This window comes from Vipera berus (genome assembly GCF_964194415.1).
Source record: "Vipera berus genome assembly, chromosome: 8".
Classification (NCBI taxonomy): Eukaryota; Metazoa; Chordata; class Lepidosauria; order Squamata; family Viperidae; genus Vipera; species Vipera berus.
In genome coordinates, this window is record NC_138211.1 from 2,401,051 (window position 1) to 2,427,466 (window position 26,416).

The 26,416-nt window shown below is 48.0% G+C and overlaps 2 protein-coding genes across 6 annotated transcripts; both read left to right on the forward strand.

Moving 5' to 3' along the window:
- Window positions 1–320: 320 nt before the first annotated feature.
- NLRX1 (NLR family member X1) lies at window positions 321–12,993 on the forward strand. 5 transcript variants are annotated; one of them, XM_081333821.1, is made up of 9 exons: window positions 321–620; window positions 3,052–3,195; window positions 4,144–4,213; window positions 5,087–5,184; window positions 5,339–5,955; window positions 6,809–8,229; window positions 9,037–9,123; window positions 10,160–10,411; window positions 11,568–12,993. In XM_081333821.1, the coding sequence occupies exons 2-9, from the start codon at window positions 3,075–3,077 to the stop codon at window positions 11,884–11,886; spliced, it is 2,985 nt and encodes a 994-aa protein (XP_081189947.1). In that variant the 5' UTR covers window positions 321–620; window positions 3,052–3,074; the 3' UTR covers window positions 11,887–12,993. The 5 variants fall into 5 exon arrangements, with proteins under 5 accessions (XP_081189947.1, XP_081189948.1, XP_081189946.1 ...); XM_081333822.1 differs by lacking the exon at window positions 321–620 and adding an exon at window positions 1,664–2,837; XM_081333824.1 differs by lacking the exon at window positions 321–620 and adding an exon at window positions 1,666–2,837 and having other exon boundaries at window positions 3,052–3,378.
- Window positions 12,994–15,189: 2,196 nt separating this feature from the next.
- NHERF4 (NHERF family PDZ scaffold protein 4) lies at window positions 15,190–25,928 on the forward strand. The gene is made up of 10 exons (XM_081334104.1): window positions 15,190–15,434; window positions 17,917–17,944; window positions 18,576–18,640; window positions 19,802–20,013; window positions 20,564–20,750; window positions 21,569–21,705; window positions 22,161–22,365; window positions 23,652–23,848; window positions 24,666–24,860; window positions 25,382–25,928. Exons 1-10 carry the CDS (start codon window positions 15,419–15,421, stop codon window positions 25,409–25,411), a joined length of 1,272 nt encoding a protein of 423 aa, XP_081190230.1. The 5' UTR covers window positions 15,190–15,418; the 3' UTR covers window positions 25,412–25,928.
- The last annotated feature ends 488 nt before the right edge of the window (window positions 25,929–26,416 follow it).

Consider the following 26,416-nt stretch of genomic DNA (forward strand, 5'->3'; position numbering starts at 1 on the left):
TTTTCTTGCAGGCGTTTCATGACCCAACTAGAGAACATCAGCAGTACCCTAGGAGGGAGAGGGCTCTGCTTATCGCGGGGGCGGGGGCGGGGGGGGGCTTGGCCCTGCATGTCGGAGGCTGGCTTTCTTCTTGGCAGTTCCTTGACTAGGCTGACCAAGTCGGCTCCTCTTACGCCCTTCTCCCGGACTCGAGGTCCCCGCCAGCCCTCTCGGGCATCCCACGGCCGCCCCCGCGTCTCCCTGGCACCGCTGCCAGCCGCGCTTCGCCTCCGGGCCGGCCAGCCGCGCGGGGCCAGGGAGACACCCTGCAGGCGCCGGGATGGCTTCCAGCAGCCACCGCCCCTCCCGGCCGGCCGCTTTTGGGAAGCAGAACCCGTCGCGGCGAGAGAAGGCCGGCCCAGCCAGCGGGAAGTGCCCGGGCAGCGCAGGAAACCGCGCCGGCCGAGAGCAGCCGCGGAGGGAAGGAGGGCTGGCCCGGGCGGGGAGAGCGCCTTGCCTGCCTCTCCCACCCCAAGCGAACCCCCAAAGCCCCCTCCCCAGATCCCCGGGAGAGCCAGGCTTGCCATGAAGCCGAGCGCGCCGGGGCTGCGACCACCCGCCGGAGACCCTCTTCGTCTCAGGTGACTCCAAAGGCTCGCGCGCGGTGGGGGGAACTTCGTTCGGGGTCTTCTTGGGGGTGGGCGGGCAGCGGAGCGGGCCTCTTCGCAGCATCAGGGGGTGCTGGGCGCCTTTGGATTTGGGGAGGGGCCGGCGCGTTTCCAGCTGCGAAGGGCAGCGCGATTTGGGGGAGGGGGCGAACCGAAGGCTTTCCGCATTCATTCGCAACCAGAGGACAGAGCAGCTGGCGCCGCAGCTGCGAGTGTCAGGCCGGCTTGGGGGTGTGGGTGTTGTGTGTGTGTGTGGGGGGGGCGAGGAGTGATGCTTAGGGGGCACAGAAGCCAAAACTTGACTCTTGCATCCCTGATCCTCCGGAGTAACTGAGGCCTAAGGACAATGACCCAAAAATAAAACTAAATCCAAAAATGGCTGAAATAATGTGTGGGTTTTTGGAGTCTTGTGCAACTTTCTCACTGCAGTAGGTGGCACCATTTCCTTGATTTTGGCTGAACCGTTGGGGTTGTGCCCGGGTAAGTACTGCCAGGAAGTCCCAGCGCTGTAGACTCGACCGGGAAGTTAAAACTAAAATTAAACAAATGCGGAAGGATAAATAACTTTTATATTGTGTGAAGGATGGGTCCATGAGATGCAGTCGCTACCTACAAGTCAAACAAGCTCTGGGCAAAAGAGGCTTTTTTTTTCTTATTCAGGACCTCAGTCTTACAGCTCTTGGGTAAGAGCCTTGGTGGAGCAGTGGGCTAATGCCTCCTTAAGTAACACCAGCTGCCTGCAATTAGTGCAGGTTCGCATCCCACCAGGCTCAAGGTTGACTCAGCCTTCCATCCTTCCGAGGTAGGTAAAATGAGGACCCAGATTGTTGGGGGCAATGAGCTGACTTTGTAATAATGCTGCTTGGGGTGTGTGTGAAAGCCCTAATAAGCAGGCATATACATAGAATGAAGGCTACTGCTAAGCTTGTAAGCCGCCCTGAGTCTTCGGAGAAGGGCGGGATATAAATGGAATTAAAATAAATAAATAAATAAATAAATAAAATAAGAGTCAGGAAACTTTTGCATCACGCCCTTCAAAGTCGTGAGTAGAGAGACAGTTTTGCCCTTTTTTTTCTGGAGTCACCTCAAAGTTTCAACATGAATTTTTTTGCAGAAGCAACATAAAATTTTGTGCTTGGTTTATTCAGCAAGAGGGGACAATGAAGAGAATTCTTGCCACCAAATAATTTTCTGCCTCCAAACATCTGCCAAAGGAGCACAATTTTGCCAAAAAAATGGGAGTGGCAAGATTTTGCATTCCATTTGTAGTTTCCCCCTCCTTTAATTAGCAGAGTTAAGAAACTCAGATGGTTTCTTAGCTTGTCTTCTCTTCATCTGGCTTGGCTCTTCAAGGAAGCTGCGGCTATCGAAGTTGCTGTAACCACAAAGTGTCCTTCTGGGTTGCTCAGAAACCTTTTCTGTCCTGTGACTTTAAGAGGAGGAGGAGAGCTGGCAGGCAGAATCAGATCTTACATCATCCTGGCATTTGACAGGAGAAAACAAACTGGTCTGCCCTGGAGACAGCTGTAGATCCGATGGTGTGCCTTTGACAGGAGGTTCCTTAAAAAAAACACCCTGCTTTTCTAAAGCAACTTGTTCTGCAGATCCTCCGATGTATTCCAGTTCGTCTTTCTCTCATTCCTGGCTTCCTGCTACAGTCCTCTCTTTTCACGCACCAGAAGGATTTGAGTTTTCTTGGTTAGGACTGTGAGTTTTATATTTTGCTGTTGTGTTTGCTTGGTGCATGGCTTGGTAAGCGACATTTGGTAGCCATCCCAGCATGGCAGATGGTAAAACTCTTTTAGGAAACACAACGATCCACACGGGTGGCTGAGCTGACTCCAAAGTGAGCGTTGGAAGTCTTGATCTTGTGGTGGATCACCGTCTAAACCGCCTTTAGCTGGGCTCAAATAGGCCAGCTTGTTTTCCTTCTAAGTTGAGGTCCTGGCAAGCAACAAGTCATTTTCATCCTGTCCAAAGAAGATAAGGTACAGAAGGTGTTTTTAGGAAAGGATTCTTCCAGAGCAATGACCACTGGAATTTAAGCAGGACAAGAGACACCAAGGGATGGGAATTATCCAGGACAGCTTGCAAAATGTGTCTGTCGCAAGTTGGACCAGAAAGAGCTTATGAAGATTCCAACAGACTGAAATCAGAACAATTGATGTAAGAGGTAGAAAAACCCACAAGGTGAGACTCTACTTGAGTAGCATTCAACTTGTGGGTGATAATTTCTTCCTGGATCCTGTTATGATCTGTCCTTTGGTTTTAAAAGGGGAGATTGGGCCAGCAACCCAGGGCAAATTCCGTAAATAAGTCTTTGGGCCTAGACTGACCATGCTGGGCTAGGGTGCACCAGGAGAGTCCTTTCCACAAGACCTCTGACTCTTGATGTCTTTTTCAGTTGAAGGACAGGACTTTGGCATCATGCATTTCAGGCACTGGCTTCCCCAGATGGGGGTCCAGTACAGTCGAGTGAAGCCCAGAACCCCTAGAGGGAGAAGCAGGGGGGCTGCATCGCTGGCAAGACACCTGGATCCCATGTTGGGTAAGCAAGGGTTGGGTTCTGGGTTAGAAAGGGTTGGAATGGCAAGGGGGCTTCAGGATATGTTATTTTTCCTTTCTTTTCCGAGCCTGGGGGGTGTTAACTTGGACGTTTCTGCTCCCATTGGGCCAATTAAAGTCTGAAGAAGGGAGAGGAAGACTTGACTTCAACTTCAGGAGGCTCTTTGTAAGCAATACTTCCAAGGGTTTGAGCCTCTTGCTCCAGAATCCATTGAAGTTGGAAATGAATGAATGAATGAATGAATGAATGAATGAAATACTAGCCCTCACCTACAACCATCCTACCTTTTCAAAATGAAGTGGGTTTCTTATTTTTTGCTCAGTCATAAAGCTTCTGGACCACTGTTTCTCAACTCAGCAAATTTAAGATATGTGGACTTCTGGGGAATTCTGGAAGTTGAAGTCCACACACCTTAAATATGCAGAGGTTGAAACATAGTTCTGGACCAACTCTTCTCCTCCCTGCAAACAGGGAAGATTTGTTCCATTCTTTCCAGCCTTCAAGGCCACTTCTGGATTAACTGTTCTTCAGCCTTCCCCCTATCTATTAATTTGATTCTGTTCTGCTTGTGACTCAACAACTGGGATTAAGGGAGGGTTAGGCTTAGACAGAATCCTTTTGTCACACCATGTGGGAGTGATAACACTTCCCGCAGCTATTTCATCAATCACGTCAAGTGCTGATGTATCACAGGCTCCCTACGTGTTTTGACTTAGTCATGCCTCACTGTGGCTGGACTTCAGTGGAGTCCTGTCATGGGATGCAAAAATCTGCAACATCTTTCCTCAAAGTGGGCTAAGCAGAACCCCTTCCCCCTGCTTCATAAATTGATAAAGTGTAACATGTAAATTGTCTGAAACAAATGGATAGCTTCATAATTGCTTTCCCTCTTTTTTTGTGGGGTGGGGTCTTCTTTGATCTGAGATACAGGGAGAAGCCAACTCCTCAAAAGAATATTTTACCTAGATCAGATTCGGTGCTCCTTGGCATCTCCACTCAGGTAAGAGCACACCTCTGAGGTCTCAGCCCCAGGTGGACAGGATGTTTCTTCTGGGGAGTGGAAGACCTCGGCTCCAGGGTGGGTGGGCGAGTGATTCAGCATTGAGGGTAGTCACCCTATAGACCGAGGCAAAGCTTCAGAGCAGGCAAAGAAGATGAATTAATGACCTTCCAGATGTTGTGCTCCCAGCATTCTTTGCTATTCTCCAGGCCACCTGAGAAGGTTGGGAATTGTGGTCCAGTGACTGAAGGATCATACAAGCTCCCCTGCTCTTATTCCATCTTGGAAAAGCTTCCGGGTTCCGCCATCTTGGGGAGTCCGAAAACCTTTCCTCAGCAGCCTTCTGGAATTCATTCCAGGGGTTACAAGAAGCCAACTCTAGAAAGTTTTAATATTTAATAGCAGCACCAAGGATCCGTTTTGTTCCAGAGCAGTCTATTGGTTTACCTATTCCACCTGACATGAGTTTTGGGAACTCTTTAGAAGAAAAGGGTCTTTTCCATCTACCACTCCCTCTTTTACCTTAATATCCAAGGATTGGAGCCATAGTCTTCTGCTTGGAAACATGTTTTCTTCTACAAAGCTATGGCCATGATCTACTGCAGGGTTGTGGTCTACACTTACACTCTTCTTGATTCCCAAGAACATCTTTAGCCTCCGGAGCTCCTCCAAAAATTGTCTTCATAATGTAGTTTTGAATATGATGAGAGAATGGAGTAATTAAATATAAGAGAATAAATAGATAATGAATCATATGACCTAAAACTGATTTGATTTCAGCTTACTTTTTTTTCTGGGCCCACTTGGTAGTATTGCCCACAAATCTTGGCATCAGAGTTACATCGTTCTTCTAAAAGTTTTGTTTCTCCACAGGAACTTCAGCCATCACCAGGGAATGTTACAAGAGGCAACATCTCGGCCTGCTTCCCCCAAGTCAAACCAGAGAGTGCTGAAGAATGTAGCAACTTCTGGTAAACCTGTGGACCGCCTTCCTCTGAGGATTGATGGGTTCTGAAAGTCCATCAGATAGAACCCGTGTATCCCGATCTCTAGGGATATGTTTTTGAAAGCAGTAACAAGGGAGGTAACCTCCTTCTCACCTTTCCTCCTCTTGTTCCTCCCCAGAAGCCATCCAAAAACACAAGAATAGTCTGGCAGATTGGTTTTGCCGGCAGCCCAATGAGGAGAGACAGTTTGGGCCTTCCTTTGCTCTGGACGCTACCCACGTCGATCCAGTGATCCGGGAGACTTCCCTGGAGGAAATCTTGAAACCATCTACAGATCTGACAATCCAGAATCAACTCCAAGCACCTTGCTGTCATACCATTGGTCTCCAGAACCTTTTTGACGAGGACCCCTGTGGACAAGAAGTGAAGAATGTGGTCCTCTACGGAACGGTGGGCACCGGAAAAAGCACCCTCATCAAGAAGATGGTGATGGATTGGTGTCATGGGCACCTTCCTCATTTTGAGCTGCTTCTTCCCTTCTCCTGTGAAGACCTTTCGCAGGGCAGCAGCCCCGTGTCTTTGCGCCGTCTAGTGACCAAGAAATACCTCCACCTCCGGGAGGTGGCTCCACTGCTTGGCTCCAGCAGCCTCAAGGTGCTCTTTATCCTCAATGGCCTTGACCGCCTCAATCTGGACTTTCGCCTGGCCCGCACTGAGCTTTGTGGTGACCCCAATGAACCCACCTTGCCAGCTGCTATTGTCGTCAACCTGCTCAGGAAGTACATGATGCCCGAGGTTTGTGGTGAGGGATGGACAGATGACCACACATTGCCCACCCTCTCGTGTTTTCTTTCTCCCTGCTTTCACCGAGGAGGAAGCTCAGATGGGTAGCCTGGAGATTTGCAAATCTGCTTTGGATGGGATCAGTTTTTATTAAGTAGTGGAAATCTTTTATTTGCTTAGGGCAAATGCTTAAAATATATTTTACTGGGTGATCTTTGCCTATCTATCTCTTACTTAGTCTGTTTTGAACTAATTGGAAGACAAGTCGGATAGAAATGGAAAGAACATTAACCGCTATGAGAGTGCTCTCTGAGTTTGGGGGGGTGGGTTTGCAGACGTTTCATTACCCAAACTAGGCAACGTAGTGCTAGAAGGAAGTGGGGTTTGAGGAGAGGAGGAGGAGGTAGAGGAGGAGGAGGAGGAGGAAGAAGAAGAGGATGTGGGGCCCTTGGTTCTCTTTGAGCTTGGTGGTTTTCTTGCAGACGTTTCATTAGCCAAACCTGATAACATCATCAGTGCTAGAAGGGAGTGGGCTTCAGAGAGCAAAACCCCGCTGCCTTCTAGCACTGATAAAGTCACCTAGTTTGATAATGAAATGCCTGCAAGAAAACAACCAAGCTCAGAGCACCAAGGACACCTCATTTCAACCCTACACAGATTCTCTTTTATTGGTTACTAACCACTACAGATGGTAATGACGAGTGGTGAAGAAACTAAACTGCACCAGTTCTGTACTGAGGAGTCCCATAATCAGGACTCATAATTTCATATCTCGCCCTTCTCCTGCTGTTCCACCATGAATGCCATTGAAACACCAGCGGGTCTGTGACTTGTGATTAACGCCAGTTGGTTTCCGTTTCTCCAGGCCAGCATCATTGTCACTACTCGCCCTTCGGCGGCACGTCGAATTCCCAGCAAGTTTGTGGGACGCTACGTTGAAGTCTGTGGCTTCTTGGACCTCAACCTCCAGAAGCTTTACTTCCAGATGCGCCTAAGGCAGCCGGAGTGTGCCGGAACCTCTGGTCCCCCCACAGCAGAGCAGGCAAATGAGCAGGACAACCTTGTGGAGATGCTGTCAAGGAATCTGGAGCGGCACAACCAGATTATGGCTGCCTGCTTCCTTCCTTCTTATTGCTGGTTGGTGTGCACTACCTTGCACTTCCTTTATTTTACCAAGACGGTGCCTCCAACTCAAACTCTGACGGGGATCTACACCAGCTTCCTACGGCTCAACTTCAGTGGGGAAGTGCTGGACAGCACTGATCCCTCCAACATCTCCATGATGAAGTATGTGGCCAAGACAATGGGCAAGTTGGCCTATGAAGGGGTGATGTCTCGACAGACTTGCTTTACTGAGAAGGATCTCCGCCGCTGTTTTGAGGTAGAGATGAAGACGGAGAGTGAGCTTAATCTCCTGAACACCTTCCGGAGCGACGTTCTCCGCTTCTTCTTGACCCCCTGTGTTCAGTCAGGCAAGGAACACACTTTTGTCTTCACTATCCCTGCCATGCAAGAGTACCTGGCAGCTCTTTACATGGTCTTGGGGGAGAAGAAGACCCTGGTGCAACGGGTGGGCAAGGAAGTCTCTGAAATTATTGGGAAAGTTGGTGAAGATGTGGCTCTGGTACTTAGCGTCGTCTCCAAATTCTTGCCATTGCGCATCCTGCCCCTTCTCTTCAACCTCATCAAGATGTTCCCCCGCTACTTCAGCCGGTTCGGCACCAAGGACCGCGACACCATCGCCCGCACCATGGCAGTGGAGATGTTCAAAGAGGAGGACTACTTCAATGACGATGTCCTGGACCAGATCAACTTCAGTATTCTTGGGGTGGAAGGCCCCATGCGCCACCCAGATGAAGCTTCCGACGATGAGGTCTTTGAACTCTTCCCCATCTTCATGGGTGGGTTGCTGTCACGGCGTAACCGGGCCATCTTGGATCAACTGGGCTGTCCTATCAAGAACCTGGCTGCTTTTGAGATTGCCAAGGCCATGAAGAAAACGGTCATCCGGAATAGCCGTAAGGGCTTGCCGCCATCAGAGCTGATGGACTATCTCTTCTTTTTACACGAGTTCCAGAATGAACGTTTCACAGCGGAGGCTATCCAATCCCTGAGGACCATCAACCTCTCTTCGGTCAAGATGACCCCTCTCAAATGTGCAGTCCTGGCTTCAGTGGTGGGCACCACGAGCCACAGCGTCGAGGAGCTAAATCTTGCCTCTTGCCATCTCGATGTCGGCAGCCTGAGGACCCTCTTTCCTATTTTGCTACGTTGCAAGAAACTCCAGTGAGTTACGAGGCTATAATTGAGCACGATCCACACAATTCACATCGGGGTGAAGCTTCAATTATTATATGCAATTACATCTAAAGAACTTCCTAGAGTGCTGCAATAATTGCAAAGTTTCACCCTACCTTTTTACATAAGGATGTGTGTTTAACCCACATCTTTTTTTTTTGAATTCATGTGTTTTTTTTCTTTTTTAAGAAAGTGAATTCATTTGGTTTCTTAGAAATACCAAGGTGCCGTTCTTATTTATTTATTTATTTTTATTACATTTATATCCCGCCCTTCTCCGAAGACTCAGGGCGGCTTACAAGCTTAGCAGTAGCTAAGACATCCTGCTTTTCTGGCAAGTTTACTATATTTATTTGAAGGGAAGTTAATGCTGAATTTAAAGGACTGAGCAGAAAACACAGATGTTTCCAGCCAATTGAAGAGAACATCCTATACCACCCTACTCCCAACCCTTTGAAAATAGATTATTTGCAGAAAATGCCTAGGAAATTCGGTAATCATTTGGTGAATCAGTTCTAGTGCGTTATTTTTTAACGGGCTAGAAAATTGCAGTCTTGACTTTGACCAGAGGGTGGCAAAATCAGATAGAAAGTTAGAAAGTCATTTTATGGCTGAAACTAAAGATGATTCTGAGAGCTGGGAAGCTTCCTGGAGCAGCCTTCCACCAGCTTTGGGGTACTACATATCCCATCACCCTTGCTAGCCTGGTCAAAGGGAGCGCAGCCCGATAGATCAAGGAAACTGACCTAGGAGGCTGGACTTGCAACTCCAACGTTGTTCTGTTGTCTCCTCCAGTTTGCAGCTCAACAGTCTGGGTCCAGAGGCGTGCAAGGAGATCCGGAATCTGCTTCTGCACGACAAATGTGTGCTCGACACCTTGCGGTGAGTGTGAAGGCTGGGTGGGAGGATGGCTTCCACCTTGGCGAGGCAGGCAAGGTGAGCTATGTGTCCGATGACTTGTAGATCGAAACCAAACTCTTAAAGCAGAAAGAGAAAAGAACGGGAGGGAGACATCAAAGCTGGTTTGAAGCTGGTCTCTCTAGGCCCAGTCAGATCTCTGACTTTTTTGTGATTGTTCCACCTAAACCAATTTCTCCCCCCCTCCCTCTCTCTGACCTGTTGCCCTCCAGAGAAGCTTTGCTTGCAACTCCAGGTGTGACCTGCTATTGAGGATTTTTTTAAAAAATTATTTCTTATTTCCAAATTAGTATCGCCGCCTACTCGCACATGGCAACTCAAGGTGGCTTACATCAGTAAAAAAACACCCTATAAAAATAAAATAACAAGAGGAAAAATAAAATAATACAATAACCCCCCGGCCCTCCGGCCCAGTGACAACACACATTAAACTAGCCATTTGCTGGGCTCTAACCTGTTCTGAGTTCCCCAGGCCTGCTGGCAGAAGCAGGTCTTCAGCGTCTTCCGGAAGAGCGCTAAAGTGGGTCATCTCTACTTTTCTGGAGAAGAGCAGATTGGGATGGGTGAGTTTGTAATCTGCCTTGGATGGGTATGTGAGATGCCGGATAGTCCAGCTCTTCTGTTTTGTTGGATCGATGTTCTTGGAGCATACCTATGAGCGTAGCGTGCACCCTGTAGACAAAACACACAAGTAATGTTTGCCAGAGCAGCAAGATACCATTCTTGATTGGCCAGTACAAAATTTGACCATATATACACACAAAGTCCTGGATGGTACCAAGGGCACGACAATGAGAGAAGATAGCAGAATTGTGGAAGGAGATGGTTTCTTTTTCTACTACTGATCTTCTCAAGAAACATCAGGCAAAAGATTCTTGGGATTGCAGGAATGATGGAATCTATGGGTTTGGCCCATCTAGAAGACATCTGATTGAAGGAGGTTGGGCAGTGGAAAAGGTGATGACTTCTCCTGTGTTGATGTTTACTGTGTCCTCCTCAGACTTGCGGACAATCCATTGACGGAGGAGGGGGCTCTCTATCTTTCTGAAGGCCTGGCTGGCAACAGCTCATTGAGAAATCTCTCACTCCTTCACACCTCCCTGGGGAACCAGGGCGTGAAGGTGATCACCCAGCACCTGGCTCAGAACCACCACCTACAGGAGCTTGATGTGGCCTACAATTCATTGACCGACGAAGCTGCGTTGGCCCTGGTTGAGGAGGCCAAGAGACACGCAACGTTGGAAAAAGTGCAGTGAGTTTCCCATGCCACTTCTTAGTTGAACGTCCAAGGCACGTGTGCCTGGACTTCTGTTACGCCTTCGGGTCACTGGGAATTTTGGCAGAGGGTGTCTTCTTGAGGGTCCCAAGATCATGGGCAGAGACAAGGAAACCCCTATGATCTAGTTTGACTTTCACAGCAGAAGGGAAGGGAACAGGAGACAACTGAAAGCCTCGGAAGACTGGGCTGGCTTTTGAAAGAAGCCATCCCTGAGGGACCCAAAATTCTGTACCCTCAACTTTTGGTCCTCTGTAGAACCTCAGGAGCACATCGTGAAATTATGGAAACTTCTTTGCCAAAAGTCTATTTATAGTTTACTCTGACAAAGGGGTTTCATTGGTAATTATTCAATACAACTGAGAATTTTGATCTGAGTGCCAATAAAGCAGAAAATACAACACTGGATGGTGGGCTTGGAATAGAGGGACATGACAGTTTAAATGGGAAGTGCAAGAGAGCCCATAAAAATCTCATCTCCTTACTTTTCAGATGTATCCTAACCAGCTAGCTTGGATTGTGTTGGGATGCAAAGCAGGATGAAGCAGAAAAATTAAATGGGGTGGGTGTTTTTTGCCATTGTGGGATGCTGGTCATTTTATGGAGCTTTCAGAAAACCAATAAAAAGTCTCATTCAAGGAGACGATGATTTCTGCTTTCAATTCAATTCAAATTCAAGGCAACTATTATTTCTGGAGAGCCAGAAGTGATGATCAAATGATTAAGGCACCAGGTTAGAAAACAGGAGACGGCGAGTTCTAGTCCCGCCTGAGCCGTGAAAGCTGGCTGGCTGACTTTGGGCCAGTCATTCTCTCTTAGCTCAACCCACCTCCCAGGGTTGTTGTGTGGTGGGGAAAACAGGACAAGGAAAGTGTATAGGATATGTTTGCCACCTGGAATTATTTGTAAAAATAATAAAGTTGGGATACAAATGGATAAATAAAAATGGCATTTTATCGTGATGTTCTCCAACCTGGCCCCTCTCAAACTGTTGGGGATGACTTCCAGAATTCTTAACTCTGGAATTGGCAGCCAAGGGTGCCCGTTGGAGCCGGCTGGTCAGTTCACACGGACCTGTCCTGCTTCTAGCTCCTAAAGCTTTCCTTCTCTTCTTCCTCTTCTTCCTCCCCAGCTTGTACTTCAACGAGATCAGTGAAGAAGGCAAGCAAGCCCTGCACGAGTTGCGCAAGAACCAGGATGGCCTCCGAGTGCTCATTTACCTGACCATGGGAGCAGATGTGTCCGACTATTGGGCCATCATCCTGAACGTGGTCCAGAAGAACCTGCCCATCTGGGACCGGGAGCGGGTGCAGCAACATCTGGGGCTGCTCCTGGAAGATCTTCAGTGCAGCCGTCGACAGACCATCAACCCCTGGAAGAAACTCAAGTTCATGAGAGTGGAAGGGGAGGTCAAGAGGATGCTGGGCCACATGCAGAGGGGCACCCTTTGACCCTCAGTTCCCAGGATCACTGACATGCAGGCTTCCTACCAGGCATTGAAACACCGGTTGATTCAGATGCCATAGTGAATCTAGTCGGCCACCATAATTACTGGACAAGGTTGGCTAAGTTGGCCCTTCAGGGCTCTTCTGATGTTGTTAGGAAACTAAGTTGGCAGGTACCATAGACTAGAGGTGTCCAACCTTGATGACTTTAAGACTTGTGGACTTCAACTCCCAGAATTCCCCAGTCAGTTGGGGAAGAGCTGTGCTGGCTGGGGAATTCTGGGAGTTGAAGTCCACAAGTTACCCCTATGTAGACACATCTGCCAATGAAAGATGGATTGATATATCCATCTTGCATATCAGGTGGAGGATTCCTGCCTTAATCTCATCTCTATATTTGCTGGTTAAAGTTAGCTTTTGCCACCTGTTGCCTTCCAAACAGGTTGGACTACACTGCCCATCACTCCCAGTTGGCCTGGGCCCAGACTGATACATCCAGAGGGCAGTAAGGTGGAGAAAGAGGATTCATACAAGACGTTTGTGCTTTTGCAGAACATGGTGTGCATATTTTTTTAAAAAAAATTACAAACAACATAGAAGTTGTCGGCAAGATCCCTCTGGGACATCACAGGCGTTTCTCATTTGGTGCTATGCATCCTTGTGGCAAACTTGGTGTGCTGATTTTTCCCCCCCCCCATAGTTTATTCTGGGGAGGAAAGGATGGTAATCACAATGGGATGCTAGATTATACAGTTAGTCCTCGACTTATGACAATTGAGCGCAACATTTTTGTTGCTAAGTGAGACAGTTGTTAAGTGATTTCTGCCCCCATTTTCTTGCAACCGTTACTAAGTGAACCCCTGCAGTTATTAAATTGGCAATACAGTTGTTAAGTGAATCCGGCTTCCTCTTTGACTTTGCTCGTCAGATGGTCGCAAAAGGGGACCCTGTGACCCCAGGGCACGGCAACCGTCATAAATATGAGTCAGTCGCCAAGGGTTTGAATTTGGATCATGTGACCATGGGGTCGTAAATGTGAAAAACGGTCAAAAGTCACTTTTTTCAGGGCTCTTGTAACTTCAAACGATCAATAAATGAACTGTTGTAAATCGAGGATCACTGGTAAAAGGGATCTTACCGGTTAGGTGATATTTAGCTGAATGCACTAGCGAGAATGCAGATATTTTTTTAAAATGCTTTCTTTGATGGGGTTGACTAGAAGAGTTGAGGCTGACTCAACGTTTCCCCACGTCTGCAGTACAAAGAGAGAAGTTGTTCTTCTCTCTATCCCTCCCGTTGCATCCTTTCTCTCTCACTCCTTCCATCCTTAAAGGTAAAGTAAAGGTTCCCCCACACACACGTGCTAGTCGTTTCCAACTCTAGGGGCCGGTGCTCATCTCCGCTTCAAAGCCAAAGAGCCAGCGCTTGTCCGAGGACGTCTCCGTGGTCATGTGGCCGGCATGACTAGACGCCAAAGGCGCATGGAACGCTGTTGCCTTCCCACCGGAGTGGTCCCTATTTTTCTACTTGCAATTTTTACGTGCTTTCGAACTGCTAGGTTGGCAGAAGCTGAGATGAGTAACAGGCGCTCACTCTGTTACGCGGCACTCGGGATTCGACTCGCCAAACTGCTGACCTTCTGATCGACAAGCTCAGCGTCCTAAGCCACTGAGCCACTACGTCCCTTCCATCCTTATGACACTCCAAATTACCTCACATCCGATTCCGCACCACACAGTGACTTTTCTCTCCCATTTGCCGAAGTTATTACCCTTGGCAGGAAGAATACGCACCTCATACGAATCTAAAAAGATGAATGGCCATGTCACATGTCACTGAGGACTAGCAGCTCGTGGGATTTGGTGGCCTATCACCCTGCTTTTTTCTTTGGTTTGGGGGTGGGGTGGGATCAGTGGTGGGATTCAAATAGGGGAACAACCGGTTCTCTGCATGGATGGCCGCTTCCAGAAGTCCGTTCTGGGCCCGGGCAACAAAAAATTAGCTACCGGTTCTGCCGAAGTGGTGCGAACCGGCTGAATCCCACCACTGGGTGGGATCCTTTCAGCTTTTTCTAGCCAAAGTTTTTCCCTACGGGCGATTGTCTGGATTCTTTTGCAAAAATGCAGAGAAAGGATACAGTAATGGGATACAAGATGGGATACGATCTCAGATTTCTAGACTGGGCTCAGGATCCCAAGCAGTGCGAACAAAACCAGGGATTTAAAAATGGGTGGACTCGTCCCTGGAGTGGGAATTGTTTGCCTTTGTGCCTTGAGAAAACTCAAAGCTTGTCCTTGTTGTACGACCCGTTTGGGACTGGAACTTCTGTCACTAAGCGATGCAGGTGCTAAGGGAGTCGCGGACAATGTCATGACCTTTTTTTTTGCCACGTCGCTAAGCAAACCACAAGGTTGTTAAGTGAATGCAGCTTCCCACCAGCACCACTGAATGCCATCACCGTCATAACTTTGAACAGTTGCTAATCAAACGACCGTTAAATCGAGGCCTAGCTATACATCCTGTTTCTACAGCCAGAAAAAAACAAACAAACAAACATGCATTGGAGATTAAGTGCGCAATTGGAGACCAGCTACCACAAGGTGAGAATTTGAAGGACTGTTTCATACAGAATGGACTAAGATTGTTCTACTGAGCGGAAGCAGGTTTGGCAAACATTTTTTGAGAAGACTGATCCTTGATGTCTCTGAGCTCTGAAGTTTGCACAGAGCCTGCCAGTCGAGGGGCAGTCTATCTTGAAATGCCAACTACCAGGGACAAACAAGGTGGGTTTGTTGCGAACGCTTTCACTTTGGTTCCAGTTGCACTCATAAGCGCAAGCGCACACACAACTGCTGAATTCCAGAGGAGTAGCCAAGAATATACATTTCCCGGTTGTAACAAAGGCATTAAAATAAACTTCCAGCTAATGTTTTACATTGTAATTTCCCCGTTTGTTGCATTATTTAAACGCACCGCTGATTGGTAATACCTCCTTGCCGATTGTTCAAAAAACAAAACAAAACCTTAAATAGAAGGACAAGCCACCTTCCTCTGAAAAGAAACCTGAACGTTTGCCAAAGAGCAAAAGAAGTTGGTCTTAAAATAATTTTTTTCCTGCGTCAAAGACTCAGCTTGAGAATATTATTCACCAGTTTTATTTATCACCCTCATTCATCACTTCTCTGAAAAAATGAAAAACATTCACACACAAACCTGGTGACGTCCAGATGACAGATGCATAATGCAAACAGACCTGAGCAGAGCCTTTTCGAGATGTGCAATTCACACTTTCTTCGCTGCTCGCTTGGCATGCAAACCCCTCGCCTGTCCCATCACCTCCGGATCCCAGAACCCCCAGCTGCCGAACCCAGCTGAAGGTCCCTTGCAGGAATGAAAAAGCTATTTTTTACACTCTGCTTGACTTCGGGGAAGAAGGAAGCGACGTTGAGAAAAAGATTCTTGTGCTGTTTAAATATTAAACGTCTCAGGTTAAGCTGCCACCTCGCCCCGGACCTTGGACTTCAGAGTGGGAGCAGCCATGAAGCAGAAAAAGGGTAAGTGGTCTGGGGCTGAGCAGCAGAGAGCACCCCTAGGGCTGGGTTTCTTACTTAGCGGGTGAGGGACCTGGAGGAACGGAGGGTTATCGAGTGGTGACTGTGACTAACCACCATCAACCTCTCCAGAGGTTCCTGGGAACGCAAGTCTTTCTCTCGCGCGTTCGTTTTCTGTGTCTGAGCGTGTTTCTGGGTTTGACACCCAACTGAAAAGAGCAAACAGCCCTGCTGTTTGAAGGCATTCATAACCATCTATTTCTTTGCAACCTGATGTTGAACAAGCCTTAAAAATCGCCCCTTCTTCTAAGGGAACTTTAAATCCGAGGCTGTCGAAATACAGAAGGAGAGTCTGCCAGTGTTTTGCTCCCAGCAGGACCGCAGAGGTTGCAAGAAGGTAGACGTTTAATCCCTGGAACGATCCCCCAAGCCAAGCTAAATTGGGCCATAGGTTCTCCCCCGCCCTCCCCTCCTCCTTGTGCTGCTGTTGTCAATCAACAGAGCCACCATTGCATCAATTAAATCCAGGAATAAATTTCCTGCTCTCAGTCCAAACTTCTCCACCTAGTTTTGCTTTGCTTAACAGGGTGGAGGAAGAGATGATTATCTGGCCAGCGTTAATGATCTTGCTACATCGGTAATCTTAACAGTGAACTACAACAAGGGTGCTTCAAAAACACATTGGGTTTTGGCAGCTTGGATATTATCCAGCGGACAAGAATCTTGTCCAGCTATTCAAACCTCTTTGCTCCCCTTGGGTGAGTCCCTTGGGCCCCAGTTTCAGCTCCTGATGGTTCCTGCCCATTTGATAGTGTTGAAAGCCACTTCTGGAAAGAAATTGAAATTCATCACGTGTTTCTTGCTCCTAAAAATGCGCTCTTTAGGATGAATTGTGTCTGCTGTTGTTGTTGTTGCCTGAAACTCGAGAAGAATGGGATGAGCCTTGAGGATGAGATCGTGATCTTTAGGTTCAGTTCTGATCCCTGGGATCTCGTGTTGTGTCTTGGCTGGCTCAGGAATTCTGGGAGTTGAAGTCCACGAGTCATAAAAGAGCCAAGGTTGCCTACCCCTGGTCTAGGGTCTCCTGCTTGGGCAGAAGGTTGGATTAGAACAGGGGTCTTCAAACTTGGCCCTTTTATGACTTGTGAAAGTCCACAAGTCAGAAAAGAACCAAGTTTGAAGACCCCCGGACTAGAAGAACTCCAAGATCCCTTCGACTCTGTTATTCTGGTTTCATGGCTTCTCCTGCCTCCAGAGTCCAACAAGGGGAAGACTTCCTTTTTGCTCTGTCAAGAAGCAAATGGGAGAAAGTGGGGAATCACCTCTTTTTCAGCTACCCCCTCAGCTCCAGGCTCCTTCCTCACCACCTCACTGATGGCGAGCAAAAAAAATAAAAATCTTTCTGTGACAGTAAAAGAAAAATCTCCCTTTGAGGAACAAGAGTTTGGCATGCATTATGTATGCCCAAAGTAGCCCTAACTCTAACCCTCTTATCGCCTCTTCAGTCGGCCGCAAGCAGTCAGAACCACTCCGAGAATGCTCTCTTTACGGTGGATCACTGCTTTACAAGATTCTTGCCAGATTGGCTTGCCTTCCCTTGGGGAACAGCAGATATGGACCTAAACATTAGACTTTGAATGTTTCCTCTCGCAAATGGGCTCTGAACTGGAACATCATGTTTAGTGGTGGCGGGGAGCTTCTCTCCTTCCGTGGGTGGTTCCCCTACACCTTCGTATTCTTCACCTCTTCACCCTTTCCACAATTGGTCAAGGAGGAAAAGATGAAACGAAAAAGAAAAGCACTGACTCCCAACTCCCTTCCGGTGCAGTAGAACAAGATGGTAACATAAAACCCCAACGTTTCACTTTTATGTAACCAGTTGGCACTAGCCATTTTTACAACAACAAACCTACCTAATCAGCAAAACCCAAAATCAAAATTGTATTCGGTGAGGATGCTGTGAGGAGGCAATGCAGACCCCATGCTTCTCACTCTCTCTCTCCCCCCTGCCCCCAATACTGGCTAATCCAGACCTGCAAGCCATTTGGGGACTACAGTAGCTTGCAAGATCAAAGAGTAGACGTGCCGAAGTCAAGTTCCTCTCCTTATTAAGGGTGGAAAGAACAAGACTGTGAACCAAGCCTTCCTCTAATTTCACATATGAATCATAGCATGGTTCAACCCGTTGCATGTGAAGACACAGTTGGTTTCAACAACTGCAGCCTGGATCACGCAGCTCAGTCAGCCTTAACCCAAACCAAACCAGATGGTGGTTTGTGGTGGGTGCATCCCAGCCATTGGCTCTGTTGAATTACAACCCAAGGGGGGTAAAACTGCAAAATGCTCTGGAATCTCCTCCCAAAGCAAAATGAACACGTCTGACCCCTAAACCAGGGAGGGGATCTTGGGGGCTTTGGGTTGGGAGGGAGGGTCTCTGTGTCGGTGTGAGACAGCCCTGGCTCATGCTTAGGCCTTGCTTTTACAGGGCTCCAGGACACCACGGAGTCAACCATGTAAGTGCCAAGCTGGGGGAGGTGGGGGGCAGGCACAAGCAAAACCAGCAGACCTACCAACTTTTCTTTCTCTCCCCCTCCCTCCCCACCATGTGAAATTCCACTGTGCATGCAGGCCAGTTTGCACAAACAAGTTGATGGGACGGGTTGATGGTTGGCCAAGCTTAAAGCCATCCGTTAAAGATGGCACCGCAGATGGCAACCTCAGTGAAATGCTGTCTAGTACCGTAGTTCCGATCGATGACCTGTTAGTTGCTGTTTACATGTACACTGTGAGCATATGCAATGGAGACCAATTACTTGTGTGTCCAATCACATTTGGCCAATAAAGAATTCCATTTCATTCCATTCTTCTGATGACATGCTCCAGAATTAAGGAACACTAACCATCAAAGAAATAAGAAAATATTTCCATTTTGGTGGCTTTTCAGCCAGGGTGTCTGCAAACTGTGATGAGAAACTGTTGAGATGGGGGCCATGGGGATGTGACCAAACTCTGCTTGTTTGTGGCTTGGCCCGCAGGTAGAGCTTTGATGCCATTGCTGTGGCCACCATCTCGAGTTTTTGGACCTGTCTTGTGTGCACCTGCCTCTCAAACTTTGAAATGCTCCTTCTTTTTCCTCTCTTGCAGGAAATTTGAATTTAACCCGAAAGAAGGAATTGATAATCCCGCCTTATCCCTGGCAGAGGATTCCGGTAACAAGAGGGCTGGCAGCGGCAGCCTGTGGGTGGGAAAGGAAGGGCTGGTGTTTTCCTGAGGCTGTTTGGCAAATGGGTTGCCCAAACTTTTCCACCAGACAACGTTCGTCTGCAAGCTGATGCTTCTTCCTTCTCCCTGGGTTCCCTCTCAACCAGCGTTCAACTGAGCTCCCTTCCAAGTTCTTTGCAAAGGTCACGACCAAGTTCTGAGCCTTCTGCTAGACGGGACTCAAGACAAGGAATTGATAGCGTGTGATGGGAAGTGGGTTCAAGGGTTCAGCCTCCAAGGAAGGCCCTCATAAGGGATTGTAACAGAATTGCTGTAGCTCAGGATTAAGCAATGGGGTCCTTGGTGCTCTCTGAGTTTAGGGGGGGGGGTTTGCAGACATTACATGATCTGGCTAGGTAACATCATCAGTGCTAGAAGGGAAGGGGGTTTGTGGAATGGAGAAGAGGAGGAGGAGGAGAATTGCGGGGTCTTTGGTGCTCTCTGAGCTTGGTGCTTTTCTTGCAGACGTTTCATGACCTGACTAGATGACCTCACCGGTGCTAGAAGGGAGGGGGAGGGGGAGGAGGAGATGACGGCGTTATTGATCTTAGTTATTTTCATGCAGACGCTTCACGATCCAACTCGGGAACATCATCCGTGCTCTCATCATCAACATTAGCATTGATGAAGTTCCCTAGGTGGGTCGTGAGACATCTGCAAAAAACCAATCAGGCTGAAAGACCACCAAGAACTCCACAGTGGTGGTTCTGCACGTGTCATTATTCTGGGACTCACATCTCCTTGGAATCATCTGGAACAGATGTGACGGCTCCTTGAGTTAATAGTAAGGAAGAGCCAACAGACTGCCTTGCTTACAGATAGACTTCCCCTGGCATCTCTGCATGATAAAAAGCAGGGGTCCCCAACCTTGGCCACTTTAAGACCTGTGGACTTCATCTCCCAGAATTCCCAGCCTCCTGGCTGGGGAATTCTGGGAGTTGAAGTCCACAGGTCTTAAAGTGGCCAAGGTTGGGGACCCCTGATAGAAAGAACTCGGAGTCCTTTCACTCAGCCTATCCTTCTCCTTCATTTTCAGTCTTCCCAATACAAAGGTCCACCCTCCTCAGCCAAGGCCTTTTGAAAAGAGACGCCCCTTTTGTCTCCCTTAGAACCAGAAGGCGCTTCCCAGCTACGCTTCTGTTTGCTGAGGAAAGCTGGTGCTGAGAGCCTGGGCTTCTCATTGTGTCAGGAGGCTGGAGGGTTGTGCCCCATCGTGCGGAAGGTGACACCGGGAGGGCTGGCCTACCGTAGAGGCCTCCGGGATGGAGACCGAATCCTTGAGGTCAACGGAGTTAATGTTGAAGGCATGGGTTATCTTCGGGTAAGGCTTTGATGGCTCTCCTGCTTTGATCTGGGTATATTGGGGGCCCACCTGTCCAAAATTAAACAAGTCTCACAAATGAACAGCTTCACAGCCTTGGCAACTTTTAAGGCACGTGGACTGCAATGCTGGCTGGGGAATTCTGGGAGTTGAAGTCCATATCTTTAAGGTTACTTAAGGTTGAGAAACACAGCTGTAGTCAACTTCATCCATCTCGGATCAGGGCTCTCCAAACTTGGCCAAGTCTTGTGGGCTTCAACTCCCGGAATTCCCCACTGAGGAATTCTGGGAGTTGAAGCCCACAAGTGTTAAAGTTGCCAAGTTTGGGGAGCCCTGATCTAGATGGTGTCCCTATCGGAACATGCTGGCAGGGGGCTTTTGGGAGTTGAAATACAGAGGTCTTAAAAGTGGTCAATGTTGGGAAACCCTGATCTAGATGGTGACTACGCTGGGATCAAATGTCGGAGCAGATTGTCAGCTTCTGACATTTGATTTTCCCTTTCCAGATGTCTCTCTCTCTCTCTCTCTCTGTGTCTCGTCTCGTTGCCAGGTGATCTGGAAGATCAAGAGTAGCTCAAAGCAGGTCTTGCTCACTGTCCTGGAAGGGAACACCTACGAGGTAGCCAAAGCTCTGAAGCGAGAGCTCAGCCAGCTTTTGTCCAATTATGGCAGGCCACGCCTGTGCTGTGTTTCCAAAGGCCCGAGCGGCTTTGGCTTCGGCGTGTCGGCTCCAGAAGGTATAGCAGCAGAAGTCGTTTCTGCCTCTCTCTGTTTGTGCTTGTGGCTTTGCACTGTTAACTTAAAAAGATTCTGCCCTCTCTTGGTCTGTGTTGGGTTATTTATGCATCTGGTTTCTGCTGCTAGATTCACATTTGACCTGCAGGTCATGCAAGGGGCAGGACCAGCTAGAGGAATGGAAAGAGAATGGAGGCATTGCAGCCAAAGAATAAGCAGTGGATCCTATGAGGCAGGACCAGACATCTCCAAAGAGAGACGTGCTGAGACAAGGTCTGGCCTGGCCTTCCTCTCCCTTGGGATGACCGCTTCTGCCCCCAAGCTCAGCTGATATGGGCTTCAAACTGGTGCCAATGGAAGGGTCAGCTGATGCCCAGCCAGGTTTTTTTCCATGAAAGAGGAGAGGTTTATGTCCTTTACTTTGGGCCAGAAAAGGACAACCTTGCAGATAAATAATTAGTCACAGCTTCCCTCTGCCAGAATCTCCCACATTGTAGCTGGTCAACATTCCTGGTAGTTCTCCATTAGAGATGCCTCAGGATTAAAAAAATCCACAAAAAGTCCTCTAAAATCTTTAGATGCTCTTAGAAACTGGAAGGACTTTTAATCTAATCTTAATGCTATAATTGGGTTTTTTATGCTAAGGCGCAACAGGCCTAGTTTGCTTATATTAGCTGTCTTGAATGTCTGTCTGTCTGTCTGTCTGTCTGTCTCTCGCTGGTAGAGGGAAGAAGCTATCTAGGAAAGCTGGTTGTTTTCAAGGGTGCAAATTCTCTTCCTTCACAAGGCTTTCTCTTGATGTTGTGGTCCTTCTGGGCAGGTGTGACCGGCATATTCCAGCTCTCCGTGCTGCAGAATGGGCCAGCTCAGAAAGCAGGGGTGCCGCATGGTTCCTGGCTGGTGGAACTCAATGGCGTCAGTGTGAAGACCTGGACAACTGCACAACTCAACCAAAAGGTTCTACCAACGCAACGTACTTTGAGATTTATTAAGTGCCAGTCTCTTACGTTCCATCTCACCCTACCTCTAGGATGGAGGTTAGAACTTTCCACCTTCTTTTGGTGGAGATCACGCTGTATGTATTGTGGGCCACATGGCCTCCATATCTGGTCACGGAAGAACTTCCCACTCCCTACTCCATAAAAGTTTCTTCTGCTTGGTTTTCTCTGCACCAGAGGAAGGAGTGAGTAATTCTTTCCTGGGTCTTGACTGGATGAAGTCAATGATTCTGGACTAAAGAGAGCACTTTTCCTCCTCCCAAAACTTTACCCTGGCCATCCTCTGGGTGTTTTTACGCAGCCCCTTCTCCTTTCGTGGCCAAATAATTTCCCAACCCTGTCTAGAACTAGTCCTCAAGAGGACGTTTGATCATTGTTGCCTTTTCTCTCTCTCTCTCTCCTATTTGGATTCAGATCAAACAGAGCAGCAGCCCCATGGGGCTCCTGGTGATGGATGGCCAGTCGGAAGCAGCGTACCGACAATGTGGTGTTAAGGTTACAGCCAGCCTGGCTGATGCCTCCTGGGTTCCGTTCCAAGTGAGGAAGCTTCAGATGAAGCGAGGAGAAGACGGATATGGCTTCTTGATGAAAGAAGAAAAATCCAGCTCAGGGAAGAGGGGTAAGCCATCTCCATTGCAGGCTCCATTAAAGCTAGTCCTTGACTTGCCACCGTACGGTTAGTGTCCAGTCAAAATTACAACTTTGAAAAACGGGACTTGGGACCGGTCCTTGTATTTGTGACATCACTGCATCCCCGTGTCACATGATCAAAATCTGTTGCCTTGGCAATCAGCATGTGTTTATGACGGTTGCAGCATCCCTGGGTCATGTGATCGCCATTTGGGACCTTCTCAGCTAGCTTCCAACCCACAAAATCAATGGGGAAAGCTCGATTCACTTAACGGCTAACAACTGCAGTAATTCCCTTAACAACCAGGGCAAAGAAGGTCTTAAAACTGGATGAGGTTCTCTTAACAACCTTGCTTAGCCAAGGAAATTCTCGTCCTAACTATGGTCGTAAGTCAAGGACTACCTGTATAGCTTCTCCTAAAAATATGAATCAAGTGACTTTTGAGAAGATGCTCAACCATTGTTCTTTCTGCTTCTTCCACTCTGAAGCTTTGTCTTCCAGCTTCCCAGCAAGTGAGGATCAAGCCAATGTCCACACACAATTGGCAGAAGGATTATAGGCTACAACAGGGGTCTTCAAACTCAGCCCTTTTATGACTCATGGACTTCAACTCCCAGAATTCCTCAGCCAGCATGCCTGGCTGAGAAATTCTGGGAGTTGAAGTCCATGAGTCATAAAAGGGCCGAGTTTGAAGACCTCTGGGCTACAAGATGACAGCTATCTTGGGTTACTTCTGACAACCCAGCCATACAGGCTAGGAGTTGGGAGCTGTATCCGGCCAACTTGGACCCACAAGATTGGGAAAGCCAGATTTAGATCAATGGTGGAGGAAGCTGGATCCCATTTCTTTAGCAGATCTCTAGTTTTCCTTCCAAGTAGGTTGGGCTGCTTTGTGAGAAAAAGCATGCCCGTCAGATGAAGATGGAGAAAAACATTTCAACTAGCTTCTAGGCCAGTGCTTCTCATCCGTGGCAACTTGAAGATGGGTGGACTTCCACTCCCAGAATTCCCCAGCCACCATGGGAAATTGGCTGCCATGGCTGGCTGGGGAATTCTGGGAGTTGAAGTCCACCCATCTTCAAGTTGCCATGGTTGAGAAACACTGGTCTAGGTAGAAGCGCTCATGGCCCAATCATCAACTGATGTGGAAAAGAGGATCAGAAGTTTGTATCTTGGAGAAAATTTGGAATCTGGTGCCTGGAAGTTCTTAGCTGTCATCTGTTGGAATAATTTCACGCACGGCCTCTCCTGTCTTTCCTCTCTTTGACTTGCAGCCCAATTTTTGAGAGACCTGGACACTGGGCTCCCAGCTGAAAGGGCAGGGATGAGAGAAGGTGACTGTCTGCTGGCGGTGAACGGCGAGGCTGTCGAAGACCTTGACCACCAGGAGGTGGTGTCAAGGATCCGTTCTGACAACCAGCGGGCGACTCTCCTGGTCATCGACTCAGAAGGAAGCAAGTTCTACAATACGGTAGACGAGTCAAGATTATTTCTCTTCCCAGAAACATGTAGATAATAATACGCAGAAATCACCTGGGGGATCTTTGTGCAGATATAATCTGTGTTCCATATACTTCTGTCTAGGGAGTCCTCGGCTTGTATCACAGTTGGGACCAGAGTTTCTTTGGCTAACCAAGCTGGTTATTAAGTGAGCGCTGCCTGACTTTATGACCTTTTCTGCCAGGGTTCTTAAGCGAATTATTGCAGTTGTTAAATGAATCAGGCAATCCTTAACTTCTCCTTGTCGGAAGCCTCTAAGGAAGATCACTGATGGCAATTTATGACCCCAGCTGGTAAATACATACCGGTTACCAAGTAACCCAAATTTTCAATTTCAATTGAGAACAGAGCTGGAAGGGACCTTGGAGGTCTTCTAGTCCAGCCTCCTGCTCAAGCAGGAGACCCTACCCTATTTTGATCATGTGATTGGGGGGAATGCTGCACCAAATGTAGTAAGTCACTTTTTCCCATTTTGAATGGACACTACACAAAGAGTTGTAAGTTGAAGTGGCATTTCTCCATGGAGTTATACACTCAGACTGGGAAAGCAAAGAAATCCCATTGTTCTCCATTAAACTACAACTCAGTAGGATTCTCCAGGCAAACATGTTGCCTGGTGTAAAAATGATGCACATGGACAGTGTGTTTATGAACGTGCGGGGTACTTAAGATGGGCTAGACTTGACTCCACCCCATGAGACAATAAGAAATTTTAAAAGCTGGTTTTAGGAATTGACTGATTGATTTGTTGGCAACGCACCAATTCTTGACTTGGGTCTACATTCCAGGTTGGAGTATCTCCTTTGGTCTTCTATGATGAAGAAGACTTCCCATCAAGCTTTCTGATCACCTGTGGCTCTACTTCTCCTGGCATTCTTCAGGAACAAAGCTGGCCCACTTTGATACCACGTCACGGTCAAATTTCTAGCAATATAGGCCCAACTGGGCAACCTGACCCTACCCCATGGACCTTCCCCAGAGAGGTAAGAAGTCCTAGCAAGTCTTAACGGAACATAACAGAATTGGAAGGGACCTTGCTTCTTGCTCAAGCAGGAAACCTTAGACCGTTTCAGACAAATGCTTGTCCAATCTCTTCTTAAAAGCCTCCAGTGATGGAGCACCCACAACTTCTGGAGGCAAGGAGTTCCACTGATTAATTGTTCTCACTGTCAGGAAATTTCTTGTCCTTCCTTTAGGTGCTTTGGAAAATAGGTTGACCCCCCCTCTTTTTTGTGGCACCCCTTAGATATTGGAACACTGCTATCATGTCACATACACACACACATACACACACGGTCCTTCTTTCCATTAAACTAGACATACCCAATTCCTGCAACCATTCTTCATATGTTTCAATTTTCTATGAAGTCGGTGACCTGACTTTCTCCAGCCTAACATCACCTTTTACATTTTGAGGATAGACCACCAAAGTGGGATTTGTTTGGCGTTCTTTTTCTGGGATCGTCTTTGGAAACATGACCGAGCTTCTCCTTGTTCCACACAGGACCATGATGGGTTCAGCCAGGCCTTCTAAAGATGGTTCCTTGGTCTTTACGGAAAAAATGAGCACCTTTCCCTACCTTTCCAGCATCGCAAATTGATCTCAGCTCCCCAAGACAACTTTTCCAGGCCTTCTTCTGCCTTCCGTGTCAATCTGTCTCGGCACTCAAAATGACTCCTGCAGAACTTCGCAACCGGGACGAAGATTCAGATCAGACCATGGTCAGATGGATGGAATACGCGAGTCAGGGCCATGGTGGGGGAGTTCTTTTGGGCAAGATTTTTTTAAAAAACGAAGGTGCGGGAAGTGAGAAGCTAATGAGGACGTCCTATCTGGATGTGACGGCATCTCTACTTGATTTCTACCAGTGGGATGTGGATGAAGATCATTGACCACTTCCTTCTGGCTCTATCTCCCTCCATCAAAATATTCCCCCTATTGCAGGGGTCTCCAACCTTGGCGACTTTTAAGACTTGTGGACTGCAACTCCCAGAATTCCCCAGCCAGCCAAGACTGGAGGTCCCTGCTCTACTGGAACCAATAAAATCAAATACTGGTCTTCCTTTTTCCTTTTTCTGACAATCAACCCCATCAGTTTTGCGTAAAACAGACTGTGAATGTTGGCAGAGGGTAAGGGAAGGGGCTTCCAATCCCCGAGCCCCTCTCCAAGATCTTTTTCTGCGTGGAGATGCACAGCACCTCCTGTTCTTGGGGTACACCCTGAAGAGTACAGGATTACAGCCTCAGCCCTGTTAAACGGGAATGAATGTCTTCTGAAACAGAAAAGTGAAAGAGGCAACAGACTACTCCAGGGGTAGGCAACCTTGGCTCTTTTATGATTCGTGGACTTCAGCTCCCAGAATTCCTGAGCCAGCATGGCCAAGCATGGAAACCTCTCTCTTTCCCCTCAGCATGGCTGGCTCAGGAATTCTGGGAGTTGAAGTCCACAAGTCATAAAAGAGCCAAGGTTGCCTACCCCTGGACTACCCGATCTGGAATTTCCTTCCTTCCTTCCTTCCTTCCTTCCTTCCTTCCTTC

Excerpts from the sequence above, each read along its gene's own strand:
- NLRX1 (XM_081333820.1), top strand. The coding sequence starts at position 3,039 with ATGTCTTTTTCAGTTGAAGGACAGGACTTTGGCATCATGCATTTCAGG. Across the intron at positions 9,124-10,159 it reads TGTGTGCTCGACACCTTGCG|ACTTGCGGACAATCCATTGA; the intron begins GTGAGTGTGAAG and ends TGTCCTCCTCAG. Across the intron at positions 10,412-11,567 it reads GCAACGTTGGAAAAAGTGCA|CTTGTACTTCAACGAGATCA; the intron begins GTGAGTTTCCCA and ends CTTCCTCCCCAG.
- NHERF4 (XM_081334104.1), top strand. Across the intron at positions 17,945-18,575 it reads GACACCACGGAGTCAACCAT|GAAATTTGAATTTAACCCGA; the intron begins GTAAGTGCCAAG and ends CCTCTCTTGCAG. Across the intron at positions 20,751-21,568 it reads CGGCGTGTCGGCTCCAGAAG|GTGTGACCGGCATATTCCAG; the intron begins GTATAGCAGCAG and ends CCTTCTGGGCAG.